Source organism: Tachypleus tridentatus, chromosome 2 (assembly GCF_004210375.1).
Source record: "Tachypleus tridentatus isolate NWPU-2018 chromosome 2, ASM421037v1, whole genome shotgun sequence".
NCBI lineage: Eukaryota > Metazoa > Arthropoda > Merostomata > Xiphosura > Limulidae > Tachypleus > Tachypleus tridentatus.
The window spans coordinates 49,574,058-49,594,680 of record NC_134826.1 but is presented as its reverse complement, the minus strand read 5'-3'; the positions used below and the strand labels follow the sequence as shown (position 1 = coordinate 49,594,680).

General features: G+C 30.1%; 1 protein-coding gene across 2 annotated transcripts in view; it reads left to right on the top strand.

Moving 5' to 3' along the window:
• The window catches only part of LOC143243336 (sulfhydryl oxidase 1-like), a 34,065-nt gene that overhangs the window by 4,488 nt on the left and 8,954 nt on the right, over positions 1-20,623 (top strand). For both annotated transcript variants that reach the window (XM_076487196.1, XM_076487187.1), the window contains exons 3-9: positions 259-416; positions 5,290-5,389; positions 8,362-8,519; positions 10,030-10,176; positions 13,896-14,019; positions 16,147-16,266; positions 18,188-18,326. In XM_076487196.1, coding sequence (XP_076343311.1) covers positions 259-416; positions 5,290-5,389; positions 8,362-8,519; positions 10,030-10,176; positions 13,896-14,019; positions 16,147-16,266; positions 18,188-18,326 — 946 coding nt within the window. The remainder of the gene's footprint in view (positions 1-258; positions 417-5,289; positions 5,390-8,361; positions 8,520-10,029; positions 10,177-13,895; positions 14,020-16,146; positions 16,267-18,187; positions 18,327-20,623) is intronic.

Here is a 20,623-nt window from a genome sequence, read left to right as displayed (position 1 = left end):
ATATATATTAGCATTTTACTTTTTTTTTTTTTCAACCCAACTGATTATTGATAGTTTTATATAATAGACAAGGTGTAGTTTTATGCTGTAGTTCACTCTACTTCCTGAAAACATTTATGGGCCATTAGTGATTGAAGTGTTTAATGTTATTGCCAGTTGTATTGTGATGTTTCTTAAGACTGTATTAGATATTTGTATTAGTTGTATAGATGAGCATTTTTTCTTTCTATTCCAATATTCTTTTCATCTTGCATGCAGTATTTCTGGATCCAAACTGATGAAGATAATTTGGGGAGTCTAACTTCTAAGGAAAACAATATTACCAGTTTGCGACATAACCTCATTGATTTTCTGACGGTAAAAGCTGATGAAAGTACTGTGTTACCACCTGATTGGCCAAAGTTTCAGGCTAATAAGTATGCATTTAAATGTTTAAAAATAAAATATTTCAAAGTGTCATATTTTTTTACCAATTTACTCCTGATTGAATTACTTTTACAAGAGTGTTTTTAAGATTGATGGTCTAAATATTTATACTTCATTGATTACTTGATAAATTTAATTACTTTTAAGCAGCCCTGTAAGAACAGTTTGAAGTAATTGCTACCTTTAATGGACATGTTTGAGGTATCAGACTTTTAAGAAAAGCATCACTAAATATTATTTTACACATGTATTTAATATGTAGAATGATGTATGTTTCATAATTTGCTTAAAACCAAAAATGATTGTTTCATACAACCTTGTTATTTTTTTCAATCTATACAATCCTTCTATTGGTATTATGTATATTATATCCTCTTCATATTAAATACTTTTGAAATGTATTCTAATCCTTTTAATTAAGTATATATATGTATTTATTTTTGGGCAGCAAAAGATTAACAGATGTTTTTTAATGAAAATTGGTAAAACTATTCAGGTGATGGTGAACAGTATTTTTACTGAGATCAATAATACATTTAATATGTAATATTTTTTAAGTGCTTGCTCTCTGAAAAGTAAATAGATGCATTTTTAATGCTTTTCTCTGTAAATAAGTATGCTTTTAATACCTTGCTCTCTTTGATGCATTTTAGTGCGAGTTAAATAATTGTTTTATCACTTGTAGTTTTTCAAGAAATTCTTTAATTTCCTTCAGATCAGCTAGCTGTGTGTGTGTATACATGTTTTCATGTTACTAAAAATCAAAAGTAGGTCATTAATACTTGACTGATACTCTAAAATTATGACCTTGTTATATTAACCTGCACAGAAGTTACTTTTAACCAACATATGCAAAAAGTGTTTACCATGCAAGTTCAGATATTAGCAAATATTTTGTGACTACTTATTATCTAAGACAAGTCAGCAACAAATTCATTAAAAAATCACAAAATTTATTTGAAACTTTTGAATGAAATATTTTATTTTTCCACTGATATTACAGCTATTCTTATCAAGTAAAATCAGCCACTGCATATGTGTCACTGAAATGCTTTAAATTTCTCCCATCATAATCTAAAAGGTTCATTGCTGTGAATTTCCTTAGTTTAGTTATTAACTTTTGTATCCCTCAAAACATCCATAGCTATAAATTAAAAATTCCCAAAAGGAGAAGTGGCAGGTAGTGTATTTCAGGATAGTGTACTAAACTTAGGCTTGCTATTTTTTATTTTTGTTGATGGGATTGATAAAGGAATAAACACTAAGCAACTGCAAGCAATTCCAAGTTGTTTGACATTTTAAACTATATGAAAGGTTGGTGCTGAACTTTGCAGATTTATATTTTGTGGTGAACAGGACTAGTACCATGCAGGTGCATCTTTAACCTGTTCAGTGCCGTAGATGAGATAACTCGTCCAAGCCGATCGGTAACACAGTGCCACAGACGAGTTAATTTGTTCTCAATAATACCTAATGTCAATGCTAGATGTCAGCATCATACATGCATTTGACCTACTTACAAATTTTTTCACTTCCGATCCAAAATGGTGTCACGAAAAAAGTTACAAAATGAAGAAGCATTAGAGTTGTATTGTAGCAGCTGAAATACTTGGCAGTCAACAGGTTAATCTTTATAAAAGAAAGGATATGTGTAATGGTCATCATGAACATAATTATACTTACTGTTATGTTGGGAAAACTAAGTACAATTGATAAGGAAAATTCTTGGGCATAGCTATTTCAAATTCTCTAAAGCTTTCTATACAATGTTAATTTGTTACTAGTAAAAGAAACACAAGTTTAGCTTGTATACATAGAAATATTGTGTGAAAGTTAAAAGAAGATCATCAGCTCATTGTCACTGTTGACAAGTTGAGTTTTTAGAGATCTTGACTGGAGAGAATGAATAAAATATTAAAGATCAACACCATGTGTATATATTTATTTTTAAAAATTCAAAGCTTTTTCTAAAAAAAATTGTCACACTTTCCAGGTATAGTCCAAAGAAGCATCCAAAAGCATTGGGGATATCCCATCTATCAGATAAAATTCAAAAATCAGATGAGAAATCAATTATCAATGATGGAAAATTAATGCAAATAACATAATAGTTTTGAAGTGACTTCTTTTCTAGCCTCTCACTAGTTGTCCATTGATACAACTCTAAAATCAGAGGTTTAATTCCCCTCAGTGAGCTCAGCAGATAGCTCAATGTGGATTTGCTATAAGAAAACACACACACACACACACACACTTCTTTTCTGTAATATATATATTTTAGTGGATATATATTTTTGTTCATGAAAGTAAAAATAAAATGAAATAAACCTGCAGTTCACTAGCATTTAGCAGTTTCCATAACATTGGGCAAAAATAACTTTTACAGTTTTCATATTAATATCAACAAACTCTGCATGTAACATCAGGGAAAAGTATATCAAATATAAACAAATAAAGTCTTTAGGTTATTGATTCATGAAAAAATAAATACATTTATTTTTTTAAATTACCATCATGTTCAAACACATTTTATCATGTTGAAGTATTAATAACTGTTACTCTCGTACTAAGGCTCAGTGTTTGAACTCTTATTAATATTTTTATTGTACAAAATTGTAATCATTTTTAATGTTTGTAATTTGTCTGTGTGCATGTATATGGAATTTAACAGTCTATGTGTTTTATATACAAAGAAACCCAAAAATAGATATGTGTAGTTACATATGGACTTTTTCTTCTGAGGTGTACTAAATTGTAGAGTAGGAAACTGAAATATTGATGAAATGAAAGGGTACATCACAGGTGCATTTACAGGACATCATGGATAGACAGGCTTGTGTTAGAAATGTAGCAGGCAGACTCCAGGATTGTGTGAACAGAGATGAGTTTCAGTTTGAATACCCACAGTATTAACTTTCCCATAATTCCTTGTCTTGTGTAAAGTGCCGGTGTATAAATTATTAATTACCAACTGTATACTTTACTTTCAATTTAATGACTTTAAATACATTGTTAGTTATCAACTGTACACCTACTTTTGGGCCACCTTGTATATGTTGTATAGGTTTGATCCTTACCAACATATATATAATAAACTAGCTATTATGGTGTAGTAAAACGCAGTTTTAAAATTTATGACCTTCCTTGTCATTTGTTTTATTATTGTAATCCTGCTACATCATAGAATATATATAATATATATAAAGCATAACCAACCACTTTTCATTTACTGATACACAAAAATATATTTGTCTTATGTCATAAATATAGACATAAATGCACAAGTATTGAGTAGATATTTGTATAAATAAATGCATATGTACATATATATAACTTCAAAACACTTTTATAGCACTAGGTATAAGTCTCTTTGAAATGTTCATTTTTTATCCAAACAGTTGAGTTTCTGTTTGTAGTAGCTGGCATGTGTTAATTACTAAACCAGCACAGCTGTGTGTCTCTAAATACTACTTAACATAAGCAGGAAAATATGTGTTTGATGTAACTTCAATTGTTAATATCACAAAAACCTGAACAGTTGTTCTTAAAGAACTGAAAAATGCTGTACTACTACAGTTCTGTAACATATGTGTCAGTATACTACTATTATTTTCAAACACATTTACATGTAGTTGAACATATATGATACAATTCTGTTTCTAACATATAAAAGTTAAGGATAAGAAATAATTGTTGGTATATCTAGGTTGATCTGTCCACTAAATTAAATGAAATCTTAAAAAACAAAACATTCAATCAGCTCTTATCATTTAGGTGTTTGTCAAGCCTTTCTTTCAACTTCCTTAAATTAAGTGCATCTAACACATTCTTAGCTAAAGATGACTTCTTTAGTATCAAAATTTATATTCATGTTCCTTAATCCTACCATTCTCATACATAAGTATGAATAAAGATGGTGAATTGGTATTATTAGTTCCTTTAAAAGTCCTATACACCTCAGTTAGAACACCTCTTAAGTCCAAGATGTTATTCTAGTAGACTTCTGAACCATTTCCTACAATTCGGTGAATGGTTTTCATAAGGTAAGGATCCCAAGACTGAATGCAATATTCCAAATGTGGCCAAACTAGTGACTTCTACACAAAAGTATAATGCGTTTGGTGTTGTATTCACTATATACATAGATACAACCTGTAACTCCCATATTCCTTATCACTAGCACACTGTTGGGTGGCTTAAGAGACTGATCAACTGAAATACTGAGATCCTTTTCTGCCATAAATAATGTTATATGATAAAAATAATAACCTTCCATTAAGAAAATCTAAAATTAAAAGTTTTCTCTGCTAATCTGTCATAGTTATCAACATGTTTTTGTAAACTTACCAACGAACATTAATGAAAAAGTTATTATACAACTTGAAGATGAGTTGCTGATGAAACATGAAAAGTGACTGTGAAAATATTCTGTTTATTTCTTTAAGTAGTCATCTAGCCTTTTTACTGTTTAAAATTTGACATTAACTTTGTGATGTCATAAAAACATACAAGTTCAAGAAGTCTTGACATAAAATGATAAAACCCTATAACCAGAGTACTTTTGAAAGATGGACCTTTCTTTAGTTTGGTCTTGAAGAAGAAAGGTTCACACTTGGAAAGTTCTTGAATTATAGGATTTTATTATTTTATATTACATTGAATTGATATTGGGTTTTTAAATATCCAAACAGAAATTCTTTGTCAGTGTATATATTTGTACATGAACATGTGTCCAGAGCATGAGGAGAGAGAAACCAGTGTGCAAGACTATATTTCAACACTTTTGTAATTTTTATACATGAAAATACAAATGTTTTTGAATAATAATCACATTGTAACTTAAACGTAACATATATTTTCCAGAATAGATCAAACAGTTAATGAAATGTGGAGACATCTTCCATCTAACTGGGATTCAGTTTTTGTTGTGGTAGAACCTGAAAACTCTTACACTGGGCGAGAGGTTAGTTTTAGTTTTTGTGGTTGTAAATGTTTTTAGTATTTGAACCAAAATGTTCTCGTATTGGGTAATTTAGATGATTGTTTACTGGTAAACACCTCCAGGTTTTTATAAATGAAAGTTTAAAGCCTTATAGTTGCAGAACCTGGTTGATTGTTAAGGTGACAATTGTTTTTATAATGATTTGTGTGAAATGGGAATATTATGTCTTTATCTATACCTTTTACATTTGTGTTGTTTATACTTAAGGTGAGTAAATATTTGGAAAGACATTAGTTATTTATGTATACTGAGGTAATAATAATGTAATGTTAAAATATGTCAGGTCAGTTGACTGGTTTGAATCTATAGACCACATGACTTTTCACACTGGAACAAGTTATTGTATTTTTTATGGTACATATATATATATATATATACACTAATTCAGAAGTGATACGGTTTGTAAAAGTGTTAGTTTGTAAAATTGAAAATATTTATTGATGCCACTTTTGTGATAAGAATTTGAAAGCATATTTTGGCAATGGAAACATTTATCAGAGAAGTAAAACTCTTACATTCAGATGCAGGTATAAAATTGTTACTGTGATAGAAAACAGTGAAAGGATATTAATAGGATCTATAAATGTTTGTATTTTCAACCAAATTATGAGATTTTAAGCTAATTTGTTTGGAATTATCTCTGATTCTAGTTGCATACTATAATTTTCTACCAGACAGAGGGTGTGGGTGTTGACTGTCTAGCTTGTTCATTTTTGCAACAAGAAAGTTCATTGAAAATAGTCATGCTGGTATTGCATCTACTCTGATATGAAGTTCCCATTGACTCATGTAAAACAGAAATACATATATGGAAGTCTGATAGATTGTGAATGAAAAGAAATACATATATGGATGTATGATAGATTGTGAATGAAAAGAAATACATGTTTGGGAGTCTGATAGATTGTGAATGAAAAGAAATACATATACGGAAGTCTGATAGATTGTGAATGAAAAGAAATACATATACGGAAGTCTGATAGATTGTGAATGAAAAGAAATACATATACGGAAGTCTGATAGATTGTGAATGAAAAGAAATACATATACGGAAGTCTGATAGATTGTGAATGAAAAGAAATACATATACGGAAGTCTGATAGATTGTGAATGAAAAGAAATACATATACGGAAGTCTGATAGATTGTGAATGAAAAGAAATACATATACGGAAGTCTGATAGATTGTGAATGAGAAGAAATACATGTATGGAGTCTGATAGATTGTGAATGAAAAGAAATACATATAGGGAAGTCTGATAGATTGTGAATGAAAAGAAATACATATACGGAAGTCTGATAGATTGTGAATGAAAAGAAATACATATACGGAAGTCTGATATTCATTGATAGATTGTGAATGAGAAGAAATGCATATACGGAAGTCTGATAGATTGTGAATGAGAAGAAATGCATATACGGAAGTCTGATAGATTGTGAATGAGAAGAAATGTGAAGTCTGATAGATTGTGAATGAGAAGAAATGCATATGGAAGTCTGATAGATTGTGAATGAATAGAAATGCATGTACGGAAGTCTGATAGATTGTGAATGAAAAGAAATACATGTACGGAAGTCTGATAGATTGTGAATGAAAAGAAATGCATATACTAAAGTCTGATAGATTGTGAATGAAAAGAAATGCATATACTAAAGTCTGATAGATTGTGAATGAAAAGAAATGCATATACTAAAGTCTGATAGATTGTGAATGAAAAGAAATGCATATACTAAAGTCTGATAGATTGTGAATGAAAAGAAATGCATATACTAAAGTCTGATAGATTGTGAATGAAAAGAAATGCATATACTAAAGTCTGATAGATTGTGAATGAAAAGAAATGCATATACGGAAATCTGATAGATTGTGAATGAGAAGAAATGCATATACGGAAATCTGATAGATTGTGAATGAGAAGAAATGCATATACGGAAGTCTGATAGATTGTGAATGAGAAGAAATACATATACGGAAGTCTGATAGATTGTGAATGAGAAGAAATGCATATACGGAAGTCTGATAGATTGTGAATGAATAGAAATGCATGTACGGAAGTCTGATAGATTGTGAATGAAAAGAAATACATGTACGGAAGTCTGATAGATTGTGAATGAAAAGAAATGCATATACTAAAGTCTGATAGATTGTGAATGAAAAGAAATGCATATACGGAAGTCTGATAGATTGTGAATGAGAAGAAATGCATATACTAAAGTCTGATAGATTGTGAATGAAAAGAAATGCATATACGGAAGTCTGATAGATTGTGAATGAGAAGAAATGCATATACGGAAGTCTGATAGATTGTGAATGAGAAGAAATGCATATACGGAAGTCTGATAGATTGTGAATGAATAGAAATGCATGTACGGAAGTCTGATAGATTGTGAATGAAAAGAAATACATATACGGAAGTCTGATAGATTGTGAATGAAAAGAAATGCATATACTAAAGTCTGATAGATTGTGAATGAAAAGAAATGCATATACTAAAGTCTGATAGATTGTGAATGAAAAGAAATGCATATACTAAAGTCTGATAGATTGTGAATGAAAAGAAATGCATATACGGAAATCTGATAGATTGTGAATGAAAAGAAATGCATATACGGAAATCTGATAGATTGTGAATGAGAAGAAATGACGAAATCTGATAGATTGTGAATGAGAAGAAATGCATATACGGAAGTCTGATAGATTGTGAATGAGAAGAAATACATATACGGAAATCTGATAGATTGTGAATGAGAAGAAATGCATATACGGAAGTCTGATAGATTGTGAATGAGAAGAAATACATGTATGGAATTTGATAGATTGTGAATGAAAAGTATTTTATGTAATAATACTCAATTCCATTTGAGATAAAAGATTTAAGTGAAAACATTTGAAACCATCTTTTTCCATCTGACTATTTCTTTGCTTTTGTCTAGGTCATCTTGGATTTATCCTCTGAAGAAAATCTTAGGGTTATTAGAGCAACAACCTCCAATGTTAATCTAGTAGAAGATATTTTGCAGAGCATTGATGACCCAGTTCTTCCAGTTTTGGTAGAAATAAGGCAGGGAAAATCACCACGTCTTCTTATCCAGTAAGTGATAACATGTATTGTAAGATTTGACACTTGCAAACAACTCTTGTTTGAGTTTGGTGACATGGCTGTGGACTTTGATAGAGTGCATCTTAATGTTGTCAGAAATAGTACAGTAGAACATTATCAGTATGATTCATAAGGTTTTTTTACCATTGTTATTGATATAAATATTTTATCTTATACCATATTTTTATTAGTCTTTATGTTAAACACTGTTCTGTCTGTTTGTTTTGCACCCAAAAAGAAGTATTATGTCAAGTTTAAAGTTATAAACAAAAGTGTGTTTAATTTAAACTATTTTAGCTATAGTAAATGTGATGAAGTCTAATTTAAGGAAAGGAAATTATTTAAGACACCAAAAGGTTTCTTTGTTTGTTTGAAATTAAGCACAAAAATACACAATGGGCTGTCTGTGCTCTGCCCATCACAGGTATCAAAACCCGGTTTCTAGTAGTGTCAGTCTGCAGACATACTGCTGTTCCAATGGAGAGTGTACCAAATTTAAAAATTTGAAGTTTTGTCAATAAAATAAAAAGAATATTAAATATATTTAACATGAATGATAAAAGTATCTAAACATCATTAGAAACAACTGAAGTAATTTACAGATTTCTGATCTTGGAGGCCTCATCAAAGTGTAAACTTATGTTTTTTTAAACAGATTACTATATATATCTACATGTGTTTAAAACAGATGACTGTAGATATCTAGATGTGTTTAAAACAGACGACTGTAGATATCTAGATGTGTTTAAAACAGATAACTGTAGATATCTAGATGTGTTTAAAACAGACGACTGTAGATATCTAGATGTGTTTAAAACAGATAACTGTAGATATCTAGATGTGTTTAAAACAGACGACTGTAGATATCTAGATGTGTTTAAAACAGACGACTGTAGATATCTAGATGTGTTTAAAACAGACCACTGTAGATATCTAGATGTGTTTAAAACAGACGACTGTAGACACTTAGATGTGTTTAAAACAGACGACTGTAGACACTTAGATGTGTTTAAAACAGACGACTGTAGACACTTAGATGTGTTTAAAACAGACGACTGTAGACACTTAGATGTGTTTGAAACGGACGACTGTAGACACTTAGATGTGTTTAAAACAGACGACTGTAGACACTTAGATGTGTTTAAAACAGACGACTGTAGACACTTAGATGTGTTTAAAACAGACGACTGTAGACACTTAGATGTGTTTAAAACAGACGACTGTAGACACCTAGATGTGTTTAAAACAGACGACTGTAGACACCTAGATGTGTTTAAAACAGACGACTGTAGACACCTAGATGTGTTTAAAACAGACGACTGTAGACACCTAGATGTGTTTAAAACAGACGACTGTAGACACCTAGATGTGTTTAAAACAGACGACTGTAGACACTTAGATGTGTTTGAAACGGACGACTGTAGACATCTAGATGTGTTTTTGTCAGAATGTGGTAATTAACAATATTAATCTTACATACAACAATTTATATTTGCTTAAGACCAAGATATGGAGAGTCACCCAGAAGACTGTTTGTTGAAGCCTTGAGTCAACTATTACAATTAACTACAGAGAATCCAGGACCAGAGAGCACAACAATGAGAAATAACAATACCAGTGAGAGTGTGTTGGCATCCAAGACTGAGAGGTATGATTTAATAAACACACATTTAATGATGGTGACAGCCAAGCTACGATGTTCTGGTTTTGTTTTTAATGTTGTTGTTTTTAAATAAAAATATATTTATTTTAAAAATAATTGTTTTTGATGCAACCCCTGTGTTTTTTTGTTATTCACAAAATGTAATATGACAAAAAATATGGTACTATTTTATACCATACTCTATAATATTGCTTGAGAGAGAGAAATACTGATTAAACTGCTGACTCTTGTATTCTCTTGTTTTCTTCATATTTGTTACAGTATCTTATAGCAGTTTATTGGTAATGTAATAAATTTTAAAGCAACTGTGACCCATGAACATGATATATGTATATATATTTGATAAATATAGAATGAAATAAATGTTGCCTATGAATTAAAAAAAGCAAAAAAAAGCTATAAACCTTGAGTAATTTACCTCTAGAATATTTTTGGACCATGTCATATCAGTTTCAAAGTATTTGTTATTTTGGAACATGCTATTTCAGTTTCTGAGTATTTGTTATTTTGGACCATGTTATTTCAGTTTCAGAGTATTTGTTATTTTGGACCATGTTATATCAGTTTCAGGGTATTTGTTATTTTGGACCATGTTTTATTAGTTTCAGAGTATTATTTTGGACAATGTTATATCAGTTTCACAGTATTTGTTATTTTGGTCCATGTTATATCAGTTTCACAGTATTTGTTATTTTGCACCATGTTATATCAGTTTCACAGTACTTGTTATTTTGCACCATGTTATAACAGTTTCACAGTATTTGTTATTTTGGACCATGTTATAACAGTTTCACAGTATTTGTTATTTTGGACCATGTTATAACAGTTCCACAGCATTTGTTATTTTGGACCATGTTATATCAGCTTCGGAGTATTTGTTATTTTGGACCATGTTATATCAGTTTCATGGTATTTGTTATTTCGGACCATGTTATTTCAGTTTCACAGTATTTGTTATTTTGGACCATATTATATCAGTTTCACAGTATTTGTCATTTTGGACAATGTTATATCAGTTTCACAGTATTTGTTATTTCGGACCATGTTATATCAGTTTCACAGTATTTATCATTTTTGACCATGTTAAATGAGTTTCAGAGTATTTGTTATTTCGGACCATATTATGTCAGTTTCAGAGTATTTGTTATTTTGCACCATGTTATATCAGTTTCACAGTATTTGTTATTTTGGACCATGTTATATCAGCTTCGGAGTATTTGTTATTTTGGACCATGTTATAACAGTTTCACAGTATTTGTTATTTTGGACCATGTTATAACAGTTCCACAGCATTTGTTATTTTGGACCATGTTATATCAGCTTCGGAGTATTTGTTATTTTGGACCATGTTATATCAGTTTCATGGTATTTGTTATTTTGCACCATGTTATATCAGTTTCACAGCATTTGTTATTTTGGACCATGTTATATCAGTTTCAGAGTATTTGTTATTTTGGACCATGTTATATCAGTTTCATGGTATTTGTTATTTTGCACCATGTTATATCAGTTTCACAGTATTTGTTATTTTGGACCATGTTATATCAGCTTCAGAGTATTTGTTATTTTGGACCATGTTATATCAGTTTCATGGTATTTGTTATTTTGCACCATGTTATATCAGTTTCACAGTATTTGTTATTTTGGACCATGTTATTTCAGTTTCAGAGTATTTGTTATTTTGGACCATGTTATATCAGTTTCAGGGTATTTGTTATTTTGGACCATGTTTTATTAGTTTCAGAGTATTATTTTGGACCATGTTTCATCAGTTTCACAGTATTTGTTATCTTGGACCATGTTATATCAGTTTCTCAGTATTTGTTATTTTGGACCATGTAATATCAATTTCACAGTATTTGTTATTTTGGACCATGTAATATCAGTTTCACAGTACTTGTTATTTTGGACCATGTAATATCAGTTTCACAGTATTTGTTATTTTGGACCATGTTATAACAGTTTCACAGTATTTGTTATTTTGGACCATGTTATAACAGTTCCACAGAATTTGTTATTTTGGACCATGTTATATCAGCTTCGGAGTATTTGTTATTTTGGACCATGTTATATCAGTTTCATGGTATTTGTTATTTTGGACCATGTTATTTCAGTTTCACAGTATTTGTTATTTTGGACCATATTATATCAGTTTCACAGTATTTGTCATTTTGGACAATGTTATATTAGTTTCACAGTATTTGTTATTTCGGACCATGTTATATCAGTTTCACAGTATTTATCATTTTTGACCATGTTAAATGAGTTTCAGAGTATTTGTTATTTCGGACCATATTATGTCAGTTTCAGAGTATTTGTTATTTTGCACCATGTTATATCAGTTTCACAGTATTTGTTATTTTGGACAATGTTATATCAGTTTCACAGTATTTGTTATTTCAGACCATGTTATATCAGCTTCAGAGTATTTGTTATTTTGCACCATATTATGTCAGTTTCAGAGTATTTGTTATTTTGCACCATGTTATATCAGTTTCACAGTATTTGTTATTTTGGACCATGTTATATCAGTTTCACAGTATTTGTTATTTTGGACCATGTTATAACAGTTCCACAGTATTTGTTATTTTGGACCATGTTATAACAGTTCCACAGTATTTGTTATTTTGGACAATGTTATTTCAATTTCAGATTATTTGTTATTTTGCACCATGTTATATCAGTTCTACAGTATTTGTTATTTTGGACAATGTTATTTCAATTTCAGATTATTTGTTATTTTGCACCATGTTATATCAGTTTCACAGTATTTGTTATTTTGGACCATGTTATATCAGATTCGGAGTATTTGTTATTTTGCACCATGTTATATCAGTTTCATGGTATTTGTTATTTTGGACCATGTTATATCAGTTTCACAGTATTTGTTATTTTGGACCATATTATATCAGTTTCACAGTATTTGTAATTTTTGACCATGTTAAATGAGTTTCAGAGTATTTGTCATTTTGGACCATGTTATATCAGTTTCACAGTATTTGTTATTTTTGACCATGTTAAATGAGTTTCAGAGTATTTGTTATTTTGGACAATGTTATATCAGTTTCACAGTATTTGTTATTTTGGTCCATATTATATCAGTTTCACAGTATTTGTTATTTTGCACCATGTTATATCAGTTTCACAGTATTTATTTTTTTGCACTGTGTTATAACAATTTCACAGTATTTGTTATTTTGGACCATGTTATATCAGCTTCATAGTATTTGTTATTTTGGACCATGTTATATTAGTTTCACAGTATTTGTTATTTTAGACCATATTATATCAGTTTCACAGTATTTGTTATTTTGGACCATGTTATATGAGTTTCATAGTATTTGTTATTTTGGACCATATTATATGCGTTTCAGAGTATTTGTTATTTCGTAACATGTTATATGCGTTTCAGAGTATTTGTTATTTCGTACCATGTTATATCAGTTTCACAGTATTTGATATTTTGTCACATGGAATAATATAAGTATTTATTGTATTCCAGATATTTCTTTTAAGCCGGTGCAAGATTACACAGTGTTTATGTTAAGCTTATAATATAATAATTGCATATGTTCAGCAGGTATTTTTGTGAAACAAAGAATTAAACCACTAAGGCATAAACTGATTCATATTTCTTTTTAAGTTTTTTTTTAAATTTTAGCATTGGAGTTATTTGATTCAGAACATTAATTTTTCACATCCAGGGTATATATGTCAGATCTGGAGAACGTAATTCGTTACTCACTGAAACAGGAAGTTGGAGTGCACGACATTTTAGCAGAAGCTCAGCTTAAAGCTTTGAAACATTATTTGGAGATTCTTACTAAAGTAAATTTCCCTCTTTTCTTTCTTCTTCTCTTTTATTGATTCCACTACTGGATTGCTTCAAAAAGAATTTTAGGGTTTTTTTCACTGTACTGTAATTCTCTTGATATGAGGATGTAAGAGTGTATGAACAGTGATGTGTGTGAAACCATAAATTTCTATTGGGAAGTTTGAATAAGAAAAATAAGATCTGAAAGTAAGACTGGACTGAATCTTTTTCTCATTGAAATAATTAAAATGCAGGTTGAGAAAATTATTATAACATGCAAAGAATACAATGTTGTTAAAACAACTGGCATATTTCTTACAGCCATTCTTGTCAATTGAAGAATATATAGGAACCTAAATAATGAAAAATATATTGTATTTTACAGTGAAAAAATATACTTTCTAGTATCATATTAATCTAGGTAGTGTAGAATAAACTGTGAAATAATGAAATGATCATTCACAACCAAAATAATGTTCCAGATATCTGTTGTGAAATATTTATAGAAGCTGGAATAAAGTGTAATAAGTTAGGACAATAAAGAGACAGTTACTTTAAATTTGAACTTCAGATTTGTTGCAATTGAAATGATTTTACCTGGTTGTGGTAATCAAGTTTAACTTAGTAAAAAATTACAGAAAGGAGAGAGAGAGAGAGTTTTAAAATTGGGTTTTGAGTTGTAACTAAAAGCAGATAAAAGACAGCTCATAAAAGTGGTTTCATCTGGCTTTGAATACCTTTTGATCGCCAGACATAAATCTTAGCCATTCTAATACTTCATAATTATTTACATATGACTGATATTCAAGATGTCTAACACTGGTGCAGTGTTATAGAAAGAGAACAGCTACCAACTTGTAACAAACCTTATTACTTCCAGTCTTATCTGTGTGGGGAAATAATGTGTTTCTTGTGGTTAACCTGTTACTTAAGCAAGAGAATATTACACACAGAGAAACCTTTGTATTCAACTTAATACAATCCCAGGAAAAATTCCAAAACACTTGAGTTCAAAGTTATATTTCTACAGTATAATAAATGAATGTTCTAACTGTAGATTAGACATTTTATCTTTCCTTAACCAAATGTGGCTTTAGTTGATCTTTCTACCTAAGCAATGTAGAAAATCAAACATTTATTTAGAATATTAAAGGAAATCATTTATTTTTATGGTCTTTAATAATATTCTTAAGAATGTTTCCAAGTTTAAAACTCCTTAAAATCCACTAAATTATTGAGACTACTATTATAGATTAATGGATTTAATGTTTGTTTATATTTTCATATAGAGGTTGCTATTAATAAAACAACAATTTGAGAGTAGTTTGTTTTCACAATTAGAATGTTTTTTATACATATAAATGTAAGTAAAATTTTCCATGGTGTGTATATTCAGTAAAGCAAACTTTTCACAACCAGGTTAAGAATATAAACATAATGGTTACAAATACTTCAAAATCATATACAAAAGGAAGAAGGGGATAGAAATTCTGCACTTACAAGGAAAGGTTTGAGGAAAGGAAAAGGCAAAGCCACACAATTTAAGAAAACTAGAATTGGCTTTGTTTTTATAGAAAGTCAATCAAAGATCATGGTTTTTCCATATTGTTGTGAAGTAGGTTTGCAATATTGAAAACCTAGTGATATAGAATGTTCAGATATGTTGAGAGCCATTTATTACCTGAAAGGATGTCATGATATGAAGGTCAGTCAGAACTACTTGTAAAGTATGTAAATATAACAGTAAAAACATTATAGTGTACAGTGCTTTTTCCCCAGAAACTGTTTTTCATACCTATTTTATGTCATTTTTAAATTAAAAATATTTTACTTTAATATTGAGTGAGTAATAAAATTATGAAAAAAAGAGATAGCATTAGTTTTTTTTTGTTTTGACATTTATATTCTGACACTATTTTAAACACCCTAGGTCAGCAGATTGTTAATATTCCACACCTTCATAATAACATAAAAAGTCAGCACTTTTGACGTGATCTGTATATTCATATCTAAATTGATTTGGCCTGAATTTTAAAATTTTACTTTTTACCAGTTATACTAAATATATGAATGTGACTTAGTGTTTACAATGGTGCATTTAATTTTCTCTGATAATATAAGTTTGATTTTCAATTTACTAGTATTTTCCTGGAATGCCCCCTTTAAAGAGATTTTTGAAAGAATTGGAAAAATGGATTACGAATCGTATATCAGATGTTATAGACACTGAAGATTTTTTAAATTACATTGACAGTATCCAGGTGAGAATTGTTTTCATAATATACTGCAAGTTTCAGAAAACTTTAAGCCATATGAAACCAAATATTCTTTTGGTTTCAGATATTTCCACAATATCTGAGTAAAAGATAACAAACAGTGGCTCAGAATATCTCCTTGTACATTGACAGTTTATACAAAGCATAACTATAGCAACAACTTACTAACTTGTAAACAGCTCAAAATAATTCAAAGTTAAATGAGTGCAATATTCATCTGGAATCTCAATCTTTTTTTCCAAGTTATAAGTACTAAAATGAGTATATGTACAAATGTAAACTGCAAATGCCATTTTAACTAAATATCTTACACTGTTCATTAGGACTTTATATAATCAGTCTAACTGTTGTTTGTTTTCTGACTGGGTTGTTTTTTTTGAGCTGATACAACTCACAGTTGGTTGTTTTTATCAAACATGAGGTAATATGTTTAATATTACACATAACTTTTCCTTTTTTTTTCACCTACAGAGTCATGTTTTAACACATTTTATTTCACCTCATGTATTCAGGCCTAGTAAAGGACAATGTAAAATAAATAAATAAATTGTAAATACATTTATTTATCAACTCTGGAATGGAGCTTGGCATGGTCAGGTGGTTAAGGCACTTATCTCATAATTCGAGGGCCGTGGGTTCGAATCCTCGTCGCATCAAACATGCTTACCCCTTAACCTATGGGGGCACTATAATGTGATGGTCAATTACACTGTTCGTTGGTAAAAGAGTAGCCCAAGAGTTGGCAGTGGGTGGTGATGACAAATTGCCTTCCCTCTAGTCTTACACTGCTAAATTTAGGGATGGCTAGCACAGATAGCCCTTGTGTAACTTTGTGCAGAATTCAAAACAAGCCAAACTCTGAAATGGAATTTTATAATATGTTTTTTTTAATGTTTATTTACTTGAACATTACTTATAAAGGTGAATTTTCAGCTGTACAAATGTTTTTACAGGTGCATGTAAACTGCACACTAGGAATACCCTTGATATTACTGTTTTTGAGATGTATTTCTGCAATATTAGAAGACTTTGATGATATGAATAGATGACAATGTTATATTTTTAATGTATTGGACTTCACAACTTATAAAAACATTTGATATAACCACTCATTGATTTATCTATTTTCTCATATTACATCTGTAGTTACAGATTTTTGTGTTATTTTTTTAAAAAAATTGCACTTTACTCACAGTTTCTTTCTTGAGGAAAGTTGCTTTATTTGATATTATTATATAGGTATGTAAAGTGCAGTGTGTATTCAGGATAGTTATATAGAATGTTGTGAAGTTAGAACTAGAAATTGTAATAATGACAGTACATGAGGAAATTAATAGGCCTCTCTAAATATTGTACTTTTCCCATCAGTAAAAGCTAGTAATAACAAAATATTTTCACATATCAACTTTTGAAAATTAAATATTATCTAGTACAGAATTAGAATAAATTACTCTTTACATGTAACGTTACCATGATTATTACATGTATTTACAGGACATTCTATTAAATGAGAAAGTAGTATTTAGTCTTCTGATTCATCAGTACAGAGATAGGTTAAAACAATTGAATTGTATATTGAATTCAGTTTGTATATCAAGACGGCTGGTATGGATATTAAAACTTTTATGAAAATAAAGTAGAGAATAACATTTCAACTTTCTTGGGTCATCTTCAGGTTAACAAAAAACATTATTAACCTGAAGATGATCTAAAAAGGTCAAAATGTTTTTGTCTAATTTATTTTAATAAATGTTTTAATATCCATACCAGCCATCTTGAGATACGTTTTTACTTAAGTAAATTTCTCGTCATCAGGAATATTTTTCAGTTTCCCGAAGTACACAAATCTTTAAACTTTAGCTTATGTGTCTCACCAAAATGGTAATCTGACTTGAATGTTTTGCAGAATGATACCATCCAGCTTCCAGTTATGAGAGAATGGCAAGCTTGTCGAGGTAGTAAACCTCACTTTCGTGGTTATCCCTGTGGAGTTTGGATGTTATTCCATACATTAACAGTACAGGCTCTAAACAAGTTTAACAAAGGTATGGTATACAAGGATATAAAAACTGAGATGGAAAAATTCAGCTAAACCTAAAGGGTCTGCTGCTCCACAGAAATTTTGTTACATGGATGGGAAACCTAATAGTTTCAAAGAGGAATGCGATTAATCCATAAATATAAAAAACAACAACATATAATTATTTGTTATTCAGCACAAAGTTACTCAATGAGCTAGCTGTTCTGTGTCTACAATAGATACCAAAACTAATTTTTTAGTGTTATCAGCCCTCAGGCTTGCTGATAAATCACTGGGAGATGGTTATAATTGAGGTTAAAATGATGTAGTTCTTATAAAAAAATAATACTTGATGTTTGGTTGAAAGATAATTTTGAGTTACAACAATACAACTCTAGGAGGTTGCAAGTTGTTGGGAAAAGTCATTGACAACTTGTTGGTATAAATTGGGTGAAATATAATCTTTAATTATGTTGAAAAAGATAACTAATATGAATTCCAGGAAGAATGTTATAAGATGTTGAAGGGCTAAAGATTAATATCAGTTATGATTTATGAGAAGGGTAATATCAATAATAAGTAATAGTATGTGGGGTAAAATGATTGGTTATTTTTAATTGTTAGGCAATTTTAATTTATAAATCAGTCGTAACATTTAATAAAAAAAATGAAAACTAAAATATTAATTTTGGTGATAAGTATAACATAATATTTGCATATAAAATCACATTAAACTGCATGAGAGGATAATATGAGATAAATGGTAGATTGAGTATGGGTTTCAATTTATGGAAGAGGTAATACCATTTAAATGATGGTGAAACAAAACAAGCCATGGGTTTTATAGAAAGATGATACTATTGGTGAAATATACAAATAAACTTGTATTTACAGATGTTTGATGAAATGTAATGTTGGTGTATTTTCATTTATAAAATTTGGTGTATTATATTTAGTTTTTAGATCTCTTATTATAGGCAAAATATTGATTTATGTCAAAAAGTTAAACAACAGACTGTTGAAATGATTCATGGTTTTAAACCCTCAATCTATAAAGAAAGAACTTGGAGATTTGAGTTCATTTTATCTGGAACATAGAACTAGAGTTGAACTGACTCAGATATTTGTAAAATTTTATAAATCTAGATAAACTGATCATGGGAGGGATGTACACCCTTGTGCAAATTAATTGAAACAAGACGGATAATTACAATTTTTTCAGTTTTTTTGCATTTTATTTCTGAGAATCCAAAAATTACTTGCAAATTAATACATGATATGACTGCTTTTATTTTTCAGAAGATCATTAATCCACTTTGGCATCAACTCCACAAGTTGACTGCAATCTTTACTAATTTTTGAATTGCGGTACCACACCTCAATTAGCTCTTCTTTCGTAGTACAGTCTTTTCCCAGAACTCTTTCTTTACAAATTGCCCAAAGATTTTCAATAAAATACAAGTCCAAAGAGTTTCCAGGCTAGTCCATCACCTTTATTTGCGTTGTAGTCGTAAAATTCTTCACAAGTTTCGATGTGTGGCACGGAGCCAGATCTTGCTGAAAAATGCCAGATCCATCTGGAAATCTCTTTTTCAATTCTGGAATGACTCTTCTCTGCAAAACTTCGATGTACTGTGGTCTTCGCATCATACCTTCTACGATATGTAAGCCTCCAACACCATAGTAGCTGAAAAAGGCCCAAAACATCTTCTTCGATGGATGTTTTACGAACTGATTAATGTGAGATTCTCAAAGTTTCTCATCTGGAGATCTGCGAACATGCAGACTTCTTTGACCCTGTACAAAGAAATGAGTCTTGTCACTGAATAACACCTTCCTCCATTTTTCTTGTGACCAGTTTTTATATTTCAGACCCTATTGATACCATTTTTCCTTCATAGATTGGGTAAGAAGTTATTTTTTGACAGGTCTCCTTGCCCTTCTAACGGAATTTCAAATGAGGTAATATCTCTCAAAATTTCGTCATATATCTCAAAAAATAGATTGACCGTACTGCAAAACACAGCTAATGATGCCGTCTGTGTGAAAAAAATGACTATTAAAGGAAATCAGCAAGTCCAGGGAGCCTACACTGGCTGCCATGCTGAAAATATTGTAAAATGACCATTTGTTTCAATTAATTTGCACAAGGGTGTAGCAGTAATGGAAGAAGATTTGAAAATAGTGGTAATTTAGAAACTATCAAAGTTTACTCTTTAGAGTCCTTAAGTAATTTCAATGAATGTATAGCGATGGAATGAAAATTATTGTTGTATTGTCTTGTTCAGTTATCGCATACAGTTTCAGTGAAAAACAAATGTT